Source organism: Crotalus tigris, unplaced genomic scaffold (assembly GCF_016545835.1).
Source record: "Crotalus tigris isolate CLP2741 ecotype Arizona unplaced genomic scaffold, ASM1654583v1 scf7180000017545.3456711, whole genome shotgun sequence".
Taxonomy (NCBI): Eukaryota; Metazoa; Chordata; class Lepidosauria; order Squamata; family Viperidae; genus Crotalus; species Crotalus tigris.
The window spans coordinates 2,039,707-2,060,048 of NW_024096464.1; the positions used below are offsets into that span (position 1 = coordinate 2,039,707).

Here is a 20,342-nt window from a genome sequence, read left to right on the forward strand (position 1 = left end):
GAGAGAATATGGGTAATTGGTATTAAATTCATTTTGTGTCATTTAAGAGTAAATTTTCTATTGAATGGCATACCATTGGTATGTGATACCAGGGAAATTATAAAAAAATGTATAAAAGTATTTCAAACCAGGCATGAAAATGTGAAAAGCACGAGGGAACATTTTTTTCATGCATAGTGAACTAGTGAGAAAGCTAAGAAATTTTAGATTCAGATTCATACAATAATGAAAAAGACTTGGAGGATGAATAGTGGGCTTGGCTTTCTACAGAGAGTGGATGTCTTGTTCCAGTCTGCAAGCGTGCGCTGTTCTTGCCACTGCTTGGAAGGCTCCTTTTCCAAGCTGCACCCTAATATCTGAACAACTGCACTCCTTAGCTTTCCATGCTTCCTAGTCTAAAAAGACTAGCAAACCTGATCATTCAGGAGTCTAGAAAAATCCTATTTCTAGATCGCAGACGATTGTGCTCACTAGCTTTCTATGCTCGCCTCCTCGCACAATGATGTTTTGTATGTTGTAGAATCTGTGCTATTTTTTTTCAGACTGTATGGCTAGCATTACAAAATAATTTCATTTGTAAGCAGTGCTGTTGGAGAGCAAAACAAAGGTCATAATGCAACAATATGAAAAGTCTGAAAGGAAATCATGGCTATAGAAGTAGTATGTTCAAGCTTGCTTAAAATATAACACCTTCTGCATACAATACAAGCCACATCTTTAGAAAAAATATGAGAAACATATTTGATAAAATTCTTGGAACAAAGGAATACATAGGTTTGCACTATGCATTTCACTAAGACCTAAATATGTTAGGAATAGGAGAGATAATATAAAACTGAACCTATAATGATAAGGTTACTACTTCAAGTGAATGGCGGTGTAAGAAGAGGCCCAGTTTCTCTCTCCTACCGCAAGCTACAATGATGACCCTGGCTAGGTTACAGAAGGACGCTCAGCCAATAGTCTAGACAAGGATTCTGGAAACAGTTGGATCTTTTAAAATAAGACAACATTATCTCTGCCTGCTGTATTGGGTAGTCAATGGAGCTCAGCAAAGCAACAACAAAAGCATCCCTCATTTTTCTTTTGTGTTCACATTTGGGCTTTCCTCCTCCTTTCCCCTCTTAGATAATAGATGGGCGAATTCTCATTCAACCCTAGATGATGGATGGGAATGCACGAACCTAACTGCTCCCAGGACAATTTCCAATTTTTCTTTCTTTCCTTTTTTTTTTTTTTTTTTGGTCATATTTTTGTGGTTCCAAACAAGCACCTGAAACTTCTGGCAAGACAGAAAGAGTGAGCAGCTAATTTTAAACTCTCACAGAGAGTAAGGTTATTTATTAAGTTGCTTATTTTATAATCAGTCGCATTATAGAGCTTACATGCTCATCAAAACATGCAAGCAGAGACATAGATAGAGTTAATGATGTAAGGAATAAAGCAAAAGCCAAAACTCATTATGAGAAGAAATACTCCAACCTTATAACAGGGGCCATTTACACATTGCCAAAAAAATAGAAATATATCACCAAAAATTGGGACGGTGAGAGAGAAAATGATGCAGGAAACAGAGGTCAGAACTTGAGTAAATTTAGCCAGACTGACAAATAATTTATACAGTTCACAAATGGCCTCCCAACTATTTCATACCTCCATTTGTATCTGAATCCTAATTTTAACCTTATCACTTAGCCAAGACTCTTACTCTGCCAATGTGCAAAAAAATAAATTGTACTTCATCACAAATTTATACGTGCAGTGGAAATATGGCAACTTTTTTTTTTGCAGCTCTGTTTCTTTTTTTCCTGGCAATCAAGAGAGGACATAGAGGGACAGGATGTGGCTTTACTCAATTGCAAGCATTCTACATTACAGCAATAACTTGTCAGTTTCTTCCAGAAACTGTCAGCACGATGGTATGTGTTTGGTCACATCGTTGAGAAGTTTTAAGTAAAAAGATCATATGCAAAGTAAAATACTATAGATGTGGTTTTGTATTCCTTGAAACCCAGGGCCAGCCCTCATCATGGGTTTGGTTGCAGAGTTATTTTCAGAACAAGCCTGCATCTGAGCCTGACGTATGTGTGCTTATGGGGGGTGGGGGGTGGGGAGGAACACTTACAAAGATTTGTGTCTGCTGCTTCAAGATGTGAAGTCAAGAGACCATACGCCATAAAGCCACCGTGTGCTGCAGCTATCTTGGAGTGAATGCTCAAATCAATGTGATGGATGGAGTATTTCTTCATTTTGGACCATTCTTGTTTTATGGCCTAAGCCTCACCTGGGCTTTCTGCAACCCATTCAGAAAGAAACCCTGATTTGCTCTTTCAGCAATGCTCTTCAAGATAACGCACCCAGGACAATTGCTATCATTTGCCTTCGAGACTTCATCAGAACTAGTTGTCAGCAAACACTCCTCAGCTCTCAAATCTGAACTGTAAGCAGAGGAGAAGAAGCTATTTAATCTCTGCTGCCGAGAGTCCAGACTTCCAGAAGTCCCTAAAGAGGAGTGACTGCATCTGAAATGGTGTAACTCAGTCCTGGCTGGGAATTCTCGGAATTGAAGTCCACACATCTTAAAAGTTGTCAAGGTTGAAAAACCATGTTGTAGCTATTCTTACACCTGGGACCTTTAAGCACTTTAATACCAGATTTTTCTTTTTAGCCATGACATTACACTGTCCTTGATTTCTATCAAAGTCCACGTTCTCTTACGCCTCCTTTTTTTTGTTCTGACCTAGTTATACTGCTTAAATCTTAACATGTTCCTCTTAGCCAAAGGGGAAACATGACGCCCACTATACAATGAAACGGTCACTTTGAACAGTGGTCTAAGATAGACAGCAAATGAGGGGGCAATCCTGTTGCTCCACTGCCCAGAGCTGTAGCTGTGTAGCACTGAGGGCACATGGCTCTTCATAGTGGATCACTGCCCATGTTGGCCTTGGGAACTTTCTCTCAGAGATGTTGACAGGGTGACGGGCAAATTGACAAGCTGGAGACTGAGTGACTATATTACTAGCAGGTGGGAAGGGGCATATAGGTGGGAAGGGGCATATAGTTGTAGATCCCCTGCAAGTTTGGTGTCCATTCAGGTTCTAGAAGGAGTATGCCTTTCAGCAACTTTGTCATTTGCTATGATGGTAGGACTGACAGGGACTGTCCTTGTGACAGTTGGAAGTTGGCGAGGAGGAGGAGGAGGAGGAGGAGGAGCCCAGATCATCCAAGCAGGATGGCATGTTTCCCCAAGAACCTCTGGAGAGCCCAGGGATTGAGGATGACATAATCACAGGGCTGTCCAGCATTGGGAGCAGCAGCCAACCAGATGGGGAGCTGCCTGCCCTAACGACAGCTGCAGAGGATCGGCTGCTAACCGTCAGCAGCAATGAAAGGCAACAGATACTGTCCAATGAGGAACAGCTCCCCACCTGATCCATGGGTGCAGAGAGTGGAGCGGAGGGAAACCTAGAGAAGGTCAGAGAGGCTGCTCGTGAGGAAGCAATGCCGCCCTTCCCCTCAAGGCACACCTGGGGGTGATTTAGCCAAACACTGGAGGAAGGTGTGTTTGTCAGGAGCAACCATTTGCTTCGGTGCTCACTTTCCTGGTTCTCATGGACTTCTGATTGGGTTTTGGCTTTGTGGACTCTGAATCTTTTTTGTGTACTTTGGACCTGGTTTTGTGGACTCTGAACGTTGTTTGCAAACTTTGGACTTCCTCTGATTTGTGGGAATAGGTTGCATTGACTGTGGGTGGCTGCCTTTGGGGAAAATTGGGATGAAGCTTTACTGGCACCATTGGAGGACCATTTTTCATGGTAGCTGGGCAATAAACAGACTTTACCTACACCTGCCAGTGGGACCTGGGTCAGAAGAACGCTTCAAAATTTATCATACTAGCATTTTTGAAGGAAACTGCAAGACAAAACAGTTCCCTGAAGGAAAACTCAAAGGTAGCAGGGAAGATACTTCCTGGAACCTTCTTCAGCACTGCCTATCCATCTTTATCTTTCTCCAATCTTTCAGGGCTGTGGTGGCACCATGGTCAGAATGCAGTATCATAGCTAACTCTGCCCACTGCTAGCAGTTCAATCCTGACTGGCTCAAGGTTGATTCATCCTTCCATCCTTCCGAGGTTAGTAAAATGAGGACACAGATTGTTGGGGGCAATATGCTGACTTTGTAAACTGCATAGAGAAAGTTATAAAGCACTGTGAGGAGGTATATAAGTCTAAGTGCTAATACTATTGCTATTTCTGGAGGAGAAATTAACCAGGGAAGAATGCAGTGGCAGCAGTTGCAAATATTTCTTCTCAGATCCATTCTCTCTGGGCACTGCGGTGAATCTGGCCGCAGATGCTGCCAAGAGAGTGCACGAGCAACTGTGTCCATTCATTTGTTCTGTTGAACTGGATGACGTAACCCTTTCATCCTCCCACTCACTGATCTGAGATCTCCCTCCAGGTACCATAGTAATGGTGATTCTATCCAATTAATTTAATAGCCTCCACCATTGCATCCAGAAAAAAAGGGGGTTAAGGGAGAGAGGCAGCAATTGCTCCACCACATTTTCATGATTACTCTGCCTTTCTTTTCTCCTGGCAGCCAAAACTGAGCAAGTGATTGCAAAGAGTCTCTGTAATTGCTCACCTGCCTACTCCAATTGCTACCTGCTTGTTTCAATTGCTGATATCCTCTCTTTGACCAATGCAGCAGGAAAAATTGGTGGGTTTAGCAAGGGTATCCAGCAGGAAAAAGAGGGGGAGGCAAAGGAAATGGTGGCTTAAGTAGAGACCCCCCTTGAAAAAATCATCCATGAACAATGAAACATTTTTTATGTATCTAGCTGGAAAATGTTGGGTTACTCTCTTTAGAGTCTTGGATGATCTTATCTTTCTTAGTATACCTGTACTTCCTTTTGGTAATGTTGTCCACTTTATTCCGCAGGAATGTGGAATGTGGGCCTATATGTTTACATGCCTGCACATGTGAATTCAAATCCCAATTTGAGTTAAGAGGGTGCTAGGTTTACCCATGATATCTGTTCTCATTTTAAATGTTCATATTCAGGAAATACAATATTTGGTAGTTCCAGCTAAGCTACGAATTGTTTTTGAGGACAGGACACAGAATAATCTGTTTAAGTTAGAGAAAGGCAGTGTGTACCTGAAAGAGTGTAAAAAATCCTAACAATACAATTAGTACATCAAAGAAACCAATGACTGCTAAACAAGCATGTCAGAGATGTTTAATTTGGACTCCTGTACTTAGCTGGGGGGTTGGACCTAAGACTCTGCAACTTTACCTCTCTCTCAAATATATGGTGTAGAGAAGGCTATCAGTGGAGTGTAAGCCAATAAAAGCCTTTTATTTTCATTATAACCTTGTAATCTCTTTAAGGGAGGGGTCCTCAACCTTTGGGCTGAGGGCTGTGGCCTACTATTGGGCCATGGCCTGATCATAACCAAGCCACACAAATGGTGGGGAGGGCGCATGCAGCCCAGTCTCTCGTGAGGCGAGTGCTGGGACTCACAGCCCCACTTGTCTGAGCGGCAGGCACACATCCCCGCCTCTCACACAAAACCATCCACTCTTCCCCCCCTCCCTGCACTGGGCCACCAGCCTGGAAAAGTTGGGGAACGCTGCTCTAAGGGATTACAGGTGATAATAGCAAATATTACCCTCGTTGTTGTTGTTTTTAAAAAAATCAATTTATAAATTTCCTTACTCAATTCCTGCTCCTGCTCCTGCGACCAAAGCATCCCCACTTTACTTGTTAATAGGCTATGCCAGTGATGGCGAACCTATGGCATGTGTGCCAGAGGCGGCACTCAGAGCCCCAGACTTACCTCTCCCCATGGCCCCCTCCTCATCAGCAACCCCCCCGGAGGAGAGTTGCCCCCGGGCAGGGCCCACGTCAAGCAGCACAACCAAGCACATGGCAGCCGGGCAGCAGGGACAAGATTCCACCCTCGTGCCCCATTGCACACAGATATGCTGTGGGGCATGGATGGAGGGCATGGCTGCCATGGCGCTGCTGAGCTGCCTGGGTGATCTGCTGTGGTGGGCCGTGGAGGCAGTGGGTAGCCCTGCGGGCAGAGCGGGAATGGATCAGGGGGTGGAAGGGAGGATGGGGCAGTTTTGGGATACTTGCCATTACTGGGCTATGCAATTTACAGGGACACTTTTGCAGTTTTAAAAGCTGCGTTTCCCTCTTTTGTTCTAGCGCACTATTAGAAATGACAACCAAGTCCGAACCTGTGCATCTTCATATGTGTACCTCCCGGGGTCTTTGACGTTTTGGCTTGTTATTTCATAGCTGTGAGAGTCCAGGTTGATGGCACTCTGGGCCCCAGGAGCAAGGAACTCCTGCCAAATGTCTTCTACTCGGGTTGCGACATCTTGCAGCGTTTGTTTTTTGAGATCCTGGACAGCCAGCCAAAACCTGCATGGAGGCAACGAAGAAAGAGAATGTATCCCAGAAAAGTGAGTCAGCTGCACCACCAAGATTCAGGTTAATTTTAGCTCAGTTTTTTTTTTTTTTACAGCCAATATTCAACTGATATCCCAATAACCATTGTCGAACCCATTGGCCTATTGTGGTTTCTGAGTGATTCTGAAAGAAAGAAAAAAATCACATTTTACAGCCTCTCCATGCATTTGTCCTGCGTTTGAGTCTCTCCATCGCTTGTAGAATCGTGTAGTGCAGGGGTCCTCCACCGTGGCAACTTTAAGACTTGTGGCTGAGGAATTCTGGGAGTTGAAGTCCACAAGTCTTAAAGTTGCCACGGTTGAGGACCCCTGATGTGGAGACACTGCGAAATTAGAAACAGGAAATTGAGTTTCTTTGTAGACAAAATATTGTCTACAAAATATTGTCTGCAATACTCCTGATATGCTTAGTAAGAATAAACTAAAATATAGCCTCCCCACCTCCTCCTTCCAGCGAGTATTTTGTGTCAAATCCCAGAGTAATCAACGAAGAGGAGGAATTCTTTCAGGCATAAATTAGTCGGTCTGGCTCAAACTCAGTCTAATATTTTTAACATTGCTTATGTTTAAGATCACTTGGGTTTAATCCTATGTTATTCTACTTAAGCAAAGGCAGTTTAAAAGAAAAACTCTTCAGAGAAATATCATAGCCAGAGGATTCTGATTGATTGATTGATTATCTGCCATCAAGTTGTCAACTCTCAGTGACCATATAGATTTTTGCCCTGGTGATCTGTCTCTAAACTGGTATTGAAGATATGTGGTGGCAGTCTGTTAGATTTTGGCAGATAACTATCCTACACAATTGTTTTTTGCTGTTTGTTGAATGCGTTACTCACAAAAGTTTTACATTAGATATTGTCTTTTTTTGGGGGGTTCCCAAGGAAGTGTTTCAACAGGAGCATACACAAAGTCATACTGACACCTAGTGGTCATTCACAGCAACTGGTCCTTTTGCGCCATTCAAGATAAGTTGCATGTTCTCCTTCTGAACTGGCATAATTTACTTGAATGAATGGGAGATGGGCCCAATATCCTTGGCATGCCAAACATGAGTACATCCACCTAATCTTTTGTCTCTGTCCTCTATCTTGCCATTTTTTTGTGGGTCTGTCTAGTTATTTATGAATTCGTATTATGCCTTTCCTGGCAACTAGATACAAACGTGCTCTATGATAAAAGAGTATATGTATTCACATAGCAAGTCAGTCAAACATCCAGTAAATGCATTTGCTGAAATGGAAAGCTTGGTTGGTTTTAAGTTTGATTACTTTTTTGGGGGGAGGAGAAGCAGTGTGAGAGCTCAACACTTCATGAAGACAGCCTATTTGGTTAGTTTTGTATAAAAGTCAAAATAGGTTCATTCAGTACCCACATTGTGTGTCACACAAACCCAGTCAGAGGCATTACAAGAACACGGTAAATGTGATCAGATCTGAGACTGATCACTCGCGCATAATAAGTGACATGATCACTCGCGCATAATAAGTGACTATCCATGTGTAAACCAGCAATTGAATATGGAAAATCTTGGCAGATTTCTACTTTGTCTGCATCTCATGGGCAATACTTATCCCAAAGTCTTGTCACTTCATTTCATCAGGTGATCCTTTCTTTATCCTCCAATAAAACATGAAAGATTTCTCACTCCCCCATTTAACTAGGGACCTCATTCATTGTTGTTAGCAGTGAGAAAAAATATATATTTCCCAGTCAGTCAGTGACCTTGCTTGGCCCGGGATTTCTTCGCTACAAAACACATGAAAAATGTCTATATGCTACCACTTCCTGTTCTTAACTATCTCTCAAACTAGCATTAAAACTTTTGCTCAAAAGTTCAGGTGCGGTAGCTACCATAGCCTTCTAAAAACAACCCATAGTTTAATTGTTCAGCTCTCCTCCTTCTCCTCCTCCGCCTCCTTCTCCTACATGGCCACCAGAAAGCAAGAGCCTGGAAACAGGCTACTCAAGTTAAGAAACAGTACAACGGGGTCAATGTGGTGGTTAATGGTGATGCTCCTCCCTTTGGAGATCCAGATATTGTCTACTTAACAAACATTTGAAATCAGTAGGCAACTCATCCCGTAACCAATTTAAATATACTGTTGTAGGAATCCCACCGTAGACTGCAATATAGGAATGTGATTGGCAAACTCTTGCAAAAAGTGGGAGGTTCTGAGAAAAACTACTTCAGAGCTTTTCTTGGCAGCATGCACGAAATACAGAGAACATGGAGATAGCTTGACATGGTATCAGATAAAGTGTTGAGTGTAACCTGCCTTAATTGGGTTTCTTCCAGGCAGCCATTCTGTCTGGGAATTCTGGGAGTTGTAGTTAAGTACAGCTGAGAGTCTCAGATTGAGGAAAGGACTTTTAGTACACAGAACCAAGCTGTGCTGTTATTACCATGGCTGAAAATCAGCCTGAGGAAAAAGAATGGTAGCCAGGAGAAAACAGTCACCCACAATGCCATCTCGGGGACATAAAGCAGAGACAACAGTATATTTAAGTCTGCTGACCTGGAGGATCACAAAAACTGGAATGAAGTGCATCCAGTTCTGCTTCAAAGCCTTATAAGGAAGATATAAATGCCATTTCGAGTGTTCTGGGGAGAAAACATGAGTGTTAAATGATAATATCTGTAGCATTTATCATTAGTAACTATTTGTGGTTGATTATCATGCTGCCTGTCACCGACAGTGATTTTCACAATAGGAGGTGTGGGGTTACTATCACACATCTGCCATCTGTTTTAATATATATGAAGCCACTGATTGGCCCCTGTGGCACATTTCCTTTTTAAATGCCCAAAGGGAATGGCTAAGAAAAGCACTGCTTTCTGAGAACACTCCTCAACAGGTCTGGAAGTATGAAAAAAAAGTATTTGTTTTGGCCTCTGAAATAGTCCCCGACTAGCACCTTCACAAGAGTATTAAGGAACTTTGAATACTTTGAAGGCTCCTCCTTTTTTCACAGTATCTTAACACTTGTTTGGGGCAGGGGCTATCAAAGAAAGGGAAGAAGAAGAACAAAGCATTTGTGAAGTCCTCTTCAAATGAGTAGAAGGAACTGCATTTTCTGCTGTGCTGATCACTCCCTTGGATGATTTCTCCCCTTTTGAAAGCAATATGTAAATATTTAGAACGTAGGACTTGTTTCCATTTCTGTCTCCCCGAGTGAACAAGTTCACTGAGGATCAAATCCTACGCCTTCCACGTTCACAGAGCAGGCTGGCCTCAGCCCAAAGTAAGCTTGTTTAAAAGTTCCATTGTTTTCCATGGGTGAATTATTGGCTGTATTTTCTGGAACACTGAAATACTTATTAGCCATCTTAGTTTCACTCACTTCGCAGACTACCAAGCAGTACATACTTATTCCTTATGGGTTTTTTCAATTTTTAAAATTAATTTTCTATTATTACAATTGATTAGTGCTTAATAAACATCATGTTGTCAAGTTACATTCTTAGTCTCTGCCTCTTTTTTCCAACCATTGATAAAATAAATTCAATGTTTGAAAATATTCTGTATCTTCTTATTCCTTGTTTTGTGTGTATATGTGTATATGTATATGTATGTACACACATGCACTCTCTCTCTCTCTCTCTCTCTCTCTCTCTCTCTCACACACACACACACACACACACACAGAGAGAGAGAGAGGGGGAGAGAGAGAGAGAGAGAGAGAGAGAGAGAGAGAGAGAGAGAGAGAGAGAGAGAGAGAGAGAGAGAGAGAGAGAGAGAATATATTGAGGCACACAAACTATTTAACTTACAATGCTGTCTTTGCAAACAATGGACAACCTAACAAACTGCACTTTCTCTGACCTGGCTGGGCTATATATCATAAAATTCCAGTGAAATGTATTTATTTATTACACTTGATTGGCGAAGCTCTGAACAGCTGACATATGGCTCCCAGATGGCCTTTTGCAGCCAAACTAGGCCTTCTTACAGCTCACTGGGAATAAACCATTTCTGCATATGCACTTTCTGATGTCACAACTGAAAATACTGTATTTCTTGGAATGTTTCAGTTGTGGAAACTATTAACACAAAGACAAGTATTCTTTTTTAATGCATTATTAAATGTTTGGAGGCAAAAATAATCTTTTTAATATATGAAAAAATATTGCAAAGAAATGGGGGTGCCATTTGGAGCATGATCAAGCTATCAGTGAGAAGGGAAAATTATGTGCAGAAAGGTATTATGATTCTAAGTAACTAACTGCATTTCTTTGAAACTACGAATTGCAGTAAGCTTTGGGGTTTTTTAATGATGATGTGTCAACCACATTGTGCAAAGTCAAAACAATGTGAAACTCAAGCAATTACGCTTAGCATAACCACTTCATCCTATTTTGGGTTTGTCCCTAACTAGGTGCCCTCCTAGGTGAGCTTCATTTGTATGACCCTCAGCCAACCTAGAGGGCACCACCTCATCTGGAACTACAGAATAGCCTTAAGGCCAGTCATGCTCAGTATTCAAATGCCAAGGGATTCTGAGGGCCTTGGGATGTTTTTCATTAGGAATTTTAAAACCAACATTTTCCCGTCCCGTCTGTGAATGCTGGCAGGTAATTCTGCAATAAGGACAGTTCTCCTTGGGATATCATGTTGCTCACTCGGTATCATGCAGTTTTCACTGCTGATTAGCAGACATAAGTCCCTATGGAGCACGTGCACCCTCTAGTGGCGAAGAACCCAAAGACTTTGGAATGTTCTTCCAACTCCTTGATCGTTCCACCTGCCCCACCAAAGTATTTATAACTTGATTATCAAACACACAAATAAGTGTATGTTCCATACTGCCTGTTATGTAAGATTTCAGCCTGCAGGAGCCTGATTTATTTGTTCTTGGCTAAATCTTCCTTCTTCTCCTGTGTCTTCCCATTCATTTGGAATACATTACCCATCACCCAATGACTGTGGATGATAGGAACCGTATTCCAACACAACTGGAGGACAATCTATTGAGAGAAACCAATCTGCATAATATATGGTTATGCAGCTTGCTGAAAATTTTATGCATGGGCAGAGAGAATAATTTTTAGGGAACTACATATTTTATCTATTATATTTGAATATTCCATATTACTTTCTGAATTTCTTAATGGTTTTGGGGTAAATGTTTGTCCTAAACAAAATGGTTGACTGTTTTATGCTGAGTTCTCCATGATGGATTTATTTTACTTTCAACCCATAATCTATATCATTATTAATAATTTCCTTTCTGAAAGCATTTTTATTGGTGCAATTTACAGGAAAAGAAAGCAAAAAAAAAAAAAATCCTAAAACAAACAAAACATAAAAAAATAAGAGCATATTATGAAACAGATAAAAAGTAACTCTGTCCTGAAATGTAGTATTTTCAAACCTTGTGAACATGGAATAATACTAATCGTCTTTCTATTGCAGCAAGTGTTCATAAGCAGAGAATGAACATATATCATTAATTGAAGATTGTAAAACTAGGGTACCATTACCTTTCTAATGTAAAATAACAATCTTGTTGGCATAACATTTGTTGGATAAACCCATAATTCCTCATATAGTGTTAATTTCCAAAATCTGTAATTTAATTCAAAATCCCATTCACATTCTCAAACTATATTACTTTCCACCAAGCCACATTAACAACTTTATGGATTGTAACTAAGATAACAATCCATATCTTATGCTTAGATGTCCCTTCCATCATTCTACACTTCCAACAAATTAATCATTTCTGAAACTTCCTTGCATCTACTTCAGCTTCAATCTAGAAATTAAGAAGACAAAACAATCTCATTTCTGCTACATTTCTTTGGAGAAAGAATAAACTTGAAGACTACATGGCCATAGGTACATGGCTCTATTATCTCCTTTTTTAAAAGCACTATTGAGAGGGATATTAAGAAGCTCCAAAAGAGCGGGAGATCTACTGTCTCCCCTAAGCCTCCCTTTCTTCTAATAATACTATTGAGAAAGATGGAATATCAGTTAGGTCTACATCAATACTTTGGACCAAGATGCAATGATATGTGTGCTGCAGTGGAATGGCACATCCCAGTACTGAAAAGATGGGACAAGAAGAGAAAGAAAAAGCTGAGAATATATAAGAAAAAGGCAGACAGAGTTTAGGTAGGACTGAATAGAAATAATTTAATGGCAATGAAAACCTATACTATAGCTTTGCATTTATTATGTTTACAGCATTGTAATGTTTTCAGAATATATTTATCAGTTAGAATAAAGAATGATACAAGCAACAATCTGTTTTTTTTTTTTAAGTAAAGGAAAATTGTCTGAAGAAATAAAACTGCCAGCCCTCCCCTTACATTCCAGTCTTCCATTTAAGTGAACCTCTTTTCTCATTGCTAGGCCTTAAAGTTTTCCCTTTTTAAATTTGCAAATGTCTCTCTACCTAGCTCCAAGGCTGCCAAATTATTCCTCCTTCCTAGATTAAGAAAAGAGAAAAAGAATTTTAATAACTGTGGCATCCTATAGATTTTTGTGGCATACAAAAGAGGATAGAATTCCAGAGACAGATGGTGAAGGTTCCCCTCAGGATTGACCTTGGGCATTTTGTTGCTATAGGCAAAATACTGAAATAGCTTATCTTTCCCACAGGATTCTGAAAGTTCAAGAACCGGCAGCCGGCTGCTCACTTGCTCCTCCTGGCTGCAGAATTTTGATGAGGCCATCTTTAGGCCCTGAAACTGTACTTCCTTAATTGCTCCCCTCTTGTACTCATTGCTTTATTGTCTCAGTAAGCTTTGGACCTTGTTCACTAATGCTGCTGCTGCTCACCCATCTGCCCTTAACTCAGTAAAGTATATCTTTTAAATCTCCAAGTGCTCCTGAGGTATATTGACTGATGCCAAGATTCTCACAAGCAAAATAATAGAGAAAAAAACAGAAACAGAACAAAGGGAACCAGTCCCTGTAACAAACCCATTCTCATTCCCATTCTCACGAACAGCACTATCACAGGCTCCACAAATGCGCATACAAGATTACAGGTGATTTTTCTCTAATGTGATATATAACATTATCTGCCAGCAAAGTCTCTCTAGCACTCTCTAGCACTACACTGATGTTACCTAATTTGAGTAATGAAATGTCTGCAAGCGAACAACCAAGCTCAGAGAATACCAAAGAACCCTCAAGTCTATGTTCTATGTAGGACAAATGTTGTACACAATAATTAAAGGACACCTTTGACATTAGGACTCAAAACAAGGGCAGAGCTGTATCAGAGTAGTTCGATCTCCCAGGATACTCTACAGCAGACCTCAAAGAGACTATTTTGGAAAACTGAACTATATCACCATATCACCCACCATTGAGCAAAAGGTTGCTGGACTCACACCAAAAGATTGCCTAAGATGCAATCTTTTGGTGTGAGTCCAGCAACCTTCTGTCTCAAGAAACACAATGATTTTTCTTAACACATTGGAATTGTTAATTGATAAGGTACTGGTAATCTGTCTCACATGTAAGCTGAATCTCTATAGCCAACCTGTCAACCCCGTCACTTCTATCTCTTATGCCTTATTTATGCAAGACTTCCCATACAAAAGTGGCGAAGAAAGAAGGCTGCTGAAGCTAGTCCTAAAAAACAACTTTGCGAAGGGGAGATGAATGAATTGATATAATTAGCGGTTTCCCACCTGGGGTGATTAAACCATGCTGAGATAGATTTAGGAAGGAGACCTCTTTCATTGAGATAATGTGCAGGATCTGCTCTCTAAATTTTCTCTTAGCCTGAGTGAATTCAAGAAATTGTTAGCACTCAGAAGAAAGTCCACAAGAAGAAAGGTATTTTTGAGAATGATCTGTGATCATAACAGTTGAAATTTACTGTGTAAATTGTGTAAACACAATAAATTTATGATCTGTGATCATAACAGTTGAAATTTACCAGATTGGATGGATGGAATCAGTCCAGCTGGAAAAGAACGGCACTTGAGCTGCTATTTATTTAGCATATGGCATATCATATATGGACTAGAAATATATACTAACATTTCATCTAGATTAGTAAAACACCATAAAATACAAATGTTTAAAAGATCTATATTCAAATAACAATGTCTAGGCCAACTCATCATTGAGGCACAGCATCATTTTATTTTAAAAAATCAGATACTATGCCCTCAGCTTATAGCTGGTCACGGTGTGATCTGTAGTTTGACGTGGGACCCCGTAGTCACACTGAAGGGAAGATACTATGCCCCATTTATACTTGAGCTGATGATAATCCTTTATAGCCAAGCTCTTAATTCAAGCCTCTTTTGTACAATTTCAGTTCTGGAGATCACATTAGATGTTCCTGTGGGGAGCAGAGCTCTGATAAACTTAGCTTGAACTACTTCTACTAACCTCTAACTGGGCAACTTCCTATCTTTGTGAGGAAGCATGCCTGGGTCTTTACTGAGACAATGTATCTGGGATTTCATCATTATGACAAATTATAGCTCCTGCAAAGCTATCCAATCTCTAGCATCATGGTCTTATGGCTAGGTTCCGTTACATCACTACTGGATCTTGATAACTACATGGGTAGTTTTTTGGTTACCATTTTCAGAACTAGTGTGCTAATACCTTTTTCCCTGAGTCTGAGAGAGTGGACAGACCTAAAGTCACTCAACCGGCTTCCATGTCTAAGGCAGGACTTGAACTCAGGTCTCCTTGCTCATAGTCTAACACTTTAACCACCAGTGTAAATTTTATCATACGTAAAACACACATTGTGCAGTCTCATATCTGTTTCTATTTGTTCTAGTGTGGTATTTCTTAAAAGTTTTTTTCTCTCTTTTAAGATCTGTTACAACTTTTAAATTTTTGAAAGACATCAAAAAAGCTCTTTTTTGTATGGGGTTATATTTATCAATATTTAACAGAAGGTAATGGAATAATCTTGGGAGTATTCTAGTCCAACCCCCTGCTCAAACAGGATATCCCATTCCAGACAACTGGCTGTCCAGTCTCTTCTTAAAAGCCTCCAGCAAAGAAGGCACGTCATTCCATCGGTTAATGCACTTAAAGTTGAAATTGGTGCATTCATTGTCACTATCACTTCTCATGAGTGTTTGATGGGATTTGATACTGTATTATTTTTCAACAAAAGCTGGCAAAAAATTGATTTTGCATACCACCAGGGAGGGAGGTCTTGGGGAACTCCCAGGATGTCCTTGTAACATATTTTGAGAAAGACCACAATGGATACAGAAGTTGTAGACATAAACAGGGTCCATTCTGCAGTGAAGAGAAGAAAACTAATCTTCTTGCTCCAGTCCTCAGTTTCTTCATTTAGAAAATTGTATCTACACTCTCGCTGCACAGATATAGAGACATTTAAAAAGCACTCCTCTTATTGCTATTGCTAAGAGTCAAAATTAAACTAAAGGGGTAAATAAGAGAACAAAATGAGAGAGAAAGAACTTAAGTTTGTGCAGCCCCAATTACAGATAGTCAACTTACAATAGTCGTTCAAAGTTACAACGGCACTGAAAAAAGTGACTTATGACTGTTTTTCACACTTATGACCGTTGCAGCATCCCTGTGGTCACGTGATCAAAATTCAGATGCCTACCAACTGACTTATATTTATGATGGTCACAATGTCCAGGGGGTCACGGGATCACCTTTTGCCACCTTCTGACAAGTAAAGTCAATAGGGGAAGCTTAACAACCGCGTTACTAATTTAACAACTGCAGTGATTCACTTAACAACTGTGGCAAGAAAGGTCCTAAAATGGGGCAAAACTCACTTAACGAATGTCTCACTCAGCAACAGAAATTTTGGGCTCCACTGTGGCCGTGAGTTGAGGACTACCAGTATGCCATATACAAATGGCCTGCAAGGCTATGGCTCAGTGACAAAACATGCCTCTTGCATGGAAACGATCGCAACTGAATTGCCAACATTTCCAGGTAAGGCTCTTGCTGAGCGGCTGACATCCAGTGCTGGCATATTTGAGCTAAATGGACCCATGGTCAGATGTACTGAGCTTCCTGCATCCTTAACTGAAGTTTGGAGGATCCACAGCAGCGGTAGACTGGCACTAGGCTGCAGCATGCCAGAAACTGGTCCGCGCAAACAAGCAGAGCCTCATCCGCGGGATGCAGACAATACATGAAACCACGCCCCCTCTGGTCCGCAGAAAAAGCTCTCTCCATGGATCCGGTCCCTGGTGCTCAAAAGATTGGGGACCTCTGATCCACAGGATATATTCTGCCTGTACCTTCAGAACATCTGCCTTGGCTAAATAAGAGGGCTGAGTTGTCAGTCTCTTATGACTTAATGCTGACAATAATAAAGAAGGTCCTGCAATCAACAGAGAAATGGCCTGTGTCGAGTCTGTGAATTAGAATTCGATTCAGAGTCTGTGTTTGCACAAGTTAATATGGTTACTGAAATCTCCCATTTTCTGATCTATGCCCCAAACTATAAACTGATGGATTATCCTCCACTCATATAGCACACCAAGCTACCAAAATCTAACCAATGCTAAAGTTAAGCAAGCTTAGCATGTTGAATAAATGCAGTCACTGGGTTTGTAATTGACTTGATTAACACGTTGTGTGCATACAGCTAGTGAGTATACAAAATTCCACTGTTTCTTCCTATGGTCACAGTACAGATCGGACTGACATACACAAGCTGCATGCATTTCAATGAGGCTTAAAGAAAACCTTAGATGGGATTTTAAGATGTCTGTTACATATGTCAATTGTGCTTTCTTTATGAGGGCAAGTAATCAACATTCCTTCTGCAAATTATTTGCTGAAAAGGCACCATCAGATGCCTCTAATTTCTTTTGACCATGTTTCTTGATACATGGAAGATGTTGGCACCATCCAATTCTTTTGCTGACAATGGCCATCAAAGAAGGGATTCAAGTGAACGAACTATAATTTTAATGTGGAACCCAGCTTATCAGGAGAAAAGTACTTTTCACCATTGAAAGATAACCCGTAATAGAGAAATGACTGAGATTGTGAAAAATAGACTTTTACATGAAACGCTGCATCTTGTGAATATCCACAGAAATCTTTTAGTGGCTGGGAACCTCTGGGGGAGATGTGGCAAACTAAAGATACAGTACTTCTGCAAAAGCAGATCATAGCAAATAACCTTTCCAGACAAGGAGAGGATGGAAGATTGACCACATGTGCTCTGGACAGCTGGTCTTCATGAGGAGACCACAGGATAGCACTTTTCTGTGAGTCTGAGAGCTGGGAGACAAAGATATTAGTCACCTTGCTCATCACCACAGCGAATCCCTTTAAAGGCCACTAAGTTCATAAACCTCACTTTCTCATCATTTTCAGAAATTGCCTATTAGCCATTTTCAAGCTATTAGAAACCTCTTGGTGGTTGGGAAGGCATTTCCTTCCTTCCTTCCTTCCTTCCTTCCTTCCTTCCTTCCTTCCTTCCTTCCTTCCTTCCTTCTTTCCTTCCTTCCTTCCTTCCTTTCTTTCCTTTCTTTCCAAATCCCACCAAAATATCCTTGAATAAGGATGGTTGCAAATATTTTAGACTCTGTGACTCTCTAAATAGCCCTTGGAAGTGCTATAGGGTATTACTGGAGAGACACCAGACTGGGAAGCACTTGTCCTTGGGGTTATCTGAAGTCAAGTCTGACTTGATGACACTCAGCCAACTAATCTAAAGCTGGATATAAAGGTGGGATATAAATTAATTAAATAATCTATAGACCAGGGTTAAATTTCTTCCTTGTGAACCCTCCAGTATTCTCCCTTCAGTCCTTATTTTTGAGGCCAGTGAATGCTTCCCTTGTGTGAAACCCCCAACCACTAGAGCAGGGGTTCTCAACCTTGGCAACTTTAAGACTTGTGGACTTCAACTCCCAGAATTCCTCAGCCAGCAAAGCTGGCTGAGGAATTCTGGGAGTTGGAAGTCCACAAGTCTTAAAGTTGCCAAGGTTAAGAACCCCTGCACTAGAGTGCTGCATCTCCAACTTCTCACCTGAGGTTTTCAGAACTGAATTCTGATTCCAAAAATCGAAGAAACTGATCACGCCCCACAGGATCTTTCAACACCTCATCTATAGAGAAGCCCCATCTCTTGACCCGATGCTGCGAAGGCTCTTTGCTACGTAAAAGGACAGAGAGGAAACCATTGCGGCCATCAGCATATTTTTCCTTGTCAAATCTTCAAATATTCATTTGGAATGGCTCAACTGAAAACTGTTTGCAGCAATACATTAACGAAACTGGAGAAAATGCTTGCAAACACCTGTTTGATTTCTGAGAGCAAAGGAATCTGCATGTATGAAAAGGGATGATGTGTTTCCTTTTTAGAATGATTGAAAAGAGAAACACACTGACTAAGTCAGGGGTAGGCAACCTTGGCTCTTTTATGACTCGTGGACTTCAACTCCCAGAATTCCATGGCTGGCTCAGGAATTCTGGGAGTTGAAGTCCACAAGTCATAAAAGAGCCAAGGTTGCCTACCCCTGGACTAGGTAGTACTTACGAATAAAAGGTGGATGTTAAATATCATAAATATAGTATGCTATATTACATGGATATAGAATTGCTGTTCTATGGATTGTGAAGTCTTTGATCAGTGTAGTTCTTCCTCATGGAAATGGGCAAATAACTTTTACTGACTTCTCAGGGTCTGAGGGTGTGGGACCACATTAAATTTTCTTGCAGTGGGAGCATTCTGTGCCTCGAACATGCCCTCAAGGTCTTTAGATTTAATCTTATATAAATCATCCTGACACAGCATGTTAAACATGACTTAATGTTAACCATGGTTAAAGTATTCACCCATCAAAGTTTCACAGATGAGGGAGCCCAGCCAGTTAGAGCTTTTAGTCATAATTCTGGTTGGTATTCCAACAGATTTACTCTCTGGTCACCTTTGTTTTTAAAATAAAACCATAAGCATAAACTAACCATTAGTTCAGAAGATAGCTTATTTAGCTAATGTATAACAAACCAAGGTTACAGTTTGTTTTTAAAGCACTTCTCTATAATGACAGCTAATAAGACATGACAAGCCATAAATGTCTCTGGGCTTATTTTCTGCAAAAAAAAAGCATTTTGTGCATATGAATATTGTCATACCTTTCATATTCTTTGAAAAGTTCAGAATAAAATGACAGCAAATGTCGTAATAGCATAGTGAAATGGTCCCAGAGAGAGAAAGAAAGAGAGAGTTCTAGCAAGGGTGGGGTCAAAGGACATTTGGTTTGGTCATACCAAGTCTTCTAATACAACTTGTCATTGTTATGTCATAGAGATCTGGTGTAGGTTTACCAGATATTGCTTGCTGGAAGCAATAAAGTCCTATAGAACATTTCAACTTCTTGAAGCCATCTAGTACACATCTGAGTTTTTGTCACACACATCTGGTAGTCTTTGCTTCTAAATACAGAACAGAATGAAGTATCCTTTAAAGAGTGGGTTGGTTTTTTTACCTTGTTTCTAAGTCCCAAAATATACTGTCATCATTTATCCAGGGATTGGAAGGTTCCACAGGAGTTATAAAGGGATCATAATCAGTGTACTGCTCTGAATAAGCAATTAAACTGTAATATGAAAAAGAAAAACAAGCACACTGTGAAAGTTTTTAAATGCTTTAAATGTATTTTGTATCTCTATATATTTGAAAATACCGTAAATGCCGGCGTATAAGACGACTTCTGCGAGCGCTGAAATCGGCGCCAAAGACAGGGGTCATCTTATACGCCGAGTCGTCTTATACGCCGGAAATACTGGTAGTTTCCGGCATATAAGACAACGTTCTAGGAATGCGGCCCGGCTATAAAGACGGGGGTCGTCTTATACGCCGGGCCGTATAAGGGGGTCGCCTTGTACGCTGGCATT

The 20,342-nt window shown here is 40.7% G+C and overlaps 1 protein-coding gene across 5 annotated transcripts in view; it reads right to left on the reverse strand.

Annotated features, from left to right (window-relative positions):
• The window catches only part of RGS6 (regulator of G protein signaling 6), a 222,338-nt gene that overhangs the window by 30,821 nt on the left and 171,175 nt on the right, over positions 1-20,342 (reverse strand). For all 5 annotated transcript variants that reach the window (XM_039334125.1, XM_039334140.1, XM_039334134.1 and 2 more), the window contains 3 exons: positions 19,934-20,044; positions 18,472-18,597; positions 6,259-6,445 (listed from right to left, as the gene is read on the reverse strand). In XM_039334125.1, the coding sequence (XP_039190059.1) occupies positions 6,259-6,445; positions 18,472-18,597; positions 19,934-20,044 (424 nt within the window). The remainder of the gene's footprint in view (positions 1-6,258; positions 6,446-18,471; positions 18,598-19,933; positions 20,045-20,342) is intronic.